Here is a 1208-nt window from a genome sequence, read left to right as displayed (position 1 = left end):
AGAACAGCCCAGTATGGACCCATATCTATCCACCAGTACAGACCAGTACAGCAGCACACAGCCCAGCATGGCCCAGTACAGCCCAGAACAGCCCAGTATGGACCCATATCTATCCACCAGTACAGACCAGTACAGCAGCACACAGCCCAGCATGGCCCAGTACAACCCAGAACAGCCCAGTACGGCTCCACACACCCCAGTATGGCCCAGTCCAGACCAGTATCTGCTGCTCATACTCTGGAGCATCCATTACCCATCCATGGTCTAATGAGGCCCAGCACGACCCAGTATGACCCAGTATGGCCCAGTACCTTCCAGCACAGCCCAGTATGGCCCAATACAACCCAGTATAGCCCAATGGGAGCCTGTACAGACTGCACAGCCCAGCATGGACCAGTACAAACCAATACAGCCCAGTAAAAGCCAGTACAGGCCATCACAGCCCAGTATGGCCAAGGATGGCCCAGTATGACCCAGTATGGCCCAGTATGATCCAGTACAGCCCAGTATGATCCAGCACAGCCCAGTATGATCCAGCACAACCCAGTAACACTCAGTATGTCCCAGTGTGGCCCCGTAGAACCCGGCATGGCCCAGTATGGACGAGCAGAGGAGTTCATGGCCAAGTATGGACCAGTACAGACCAGTATGGGGCAGCACAGCCCAGTCCAGACCCAGTCCAGACCAGTATGGTCCAGCACAACCCAGTAAGACTTGGCATATCCCAGTACAGGCCCAGTACATCCCAGTATAGTCCACTACATCCCAGTACAGCCCAACAGCCCAGTGTGGCCCAGTACAGCCCAATACATCCCAGTACAGCCCAGCACGGCCCAGTGTGGCCCAGTACACACTACCACAGACATGTCACAACCCAGTACAGACCAGTATGTACCAACACAGACCAAATACAGACCCAGGACAGCCCAGCCCAGTATGGCCCAGTATGTTCCAGCATGGCCCAGTACAGGCCACTGCACGACAGCACAGCCCAGTATGACCCAGTACATCCCAATATAGCCCAGCACAGCCCAGTATGGCCCAGTACATCCCAGTACAGGACAACACAGCCCAGTAAGGCCCAGTACAAGCCAATATAGCCCCAGCACCGCCCAGTCCAGCCCTGTCTGGCCCAGCACAGCCCAGTATGGCCCAGTCCATCCCAGCACAGCCCAGTATGGCCCAGTCCACCCCAGTACAGCCCAGCA

The 1208-nt window shown here is 56.4% G+C and overlaps 1 protein-coding gene across 1 annotated transcript in view; it reads right to left on the bottom strand.

The window, feature by feature from the left end:
- LRFN1 (leucine rich repeat and fibronectin type III domain containing 1) overlaps nt 1-400 on the bottom strand; it is a 4339-nt gene extending 3939 nt beyond the window's left edge. The window contains exon 1 of the mRNA XM_017839590.1: nt 34-400. Coding sequence (XP_017695079.1) covers nt 34-107 — 74 coding nt within the window. The 5' untranslated portion in view covers nt 108-400. The remainder of the gene's footprint in view (nt 1-33) is intronic.
- Between the last annotated feature and the right edge of the window lie 808 nt (nt 401-1208).

This window comes from Lepidothrix coronata, unplaced genomic scaffold (genome assembly GCF_001604755.1).
Source record: "Lepidothrix coronata isolate B3197 unplaced genomic scaffold, Lepidothrix_coronata-1.0 Scaffold440, whole genome shotgun sequence".
In the NCBI taxonomy this organism is placed as follows: domain Eukaryota; kingdom Metazoa; phylum Chordata; class Aves; order Passeriformes; family Pipridae; genus Lepidothrix; species Lepidothrix coronata.
Note: the sequence above shows the minus strand (reverse complement) of the source record. Positions and strands in the feature narration are given on the sequence as shown.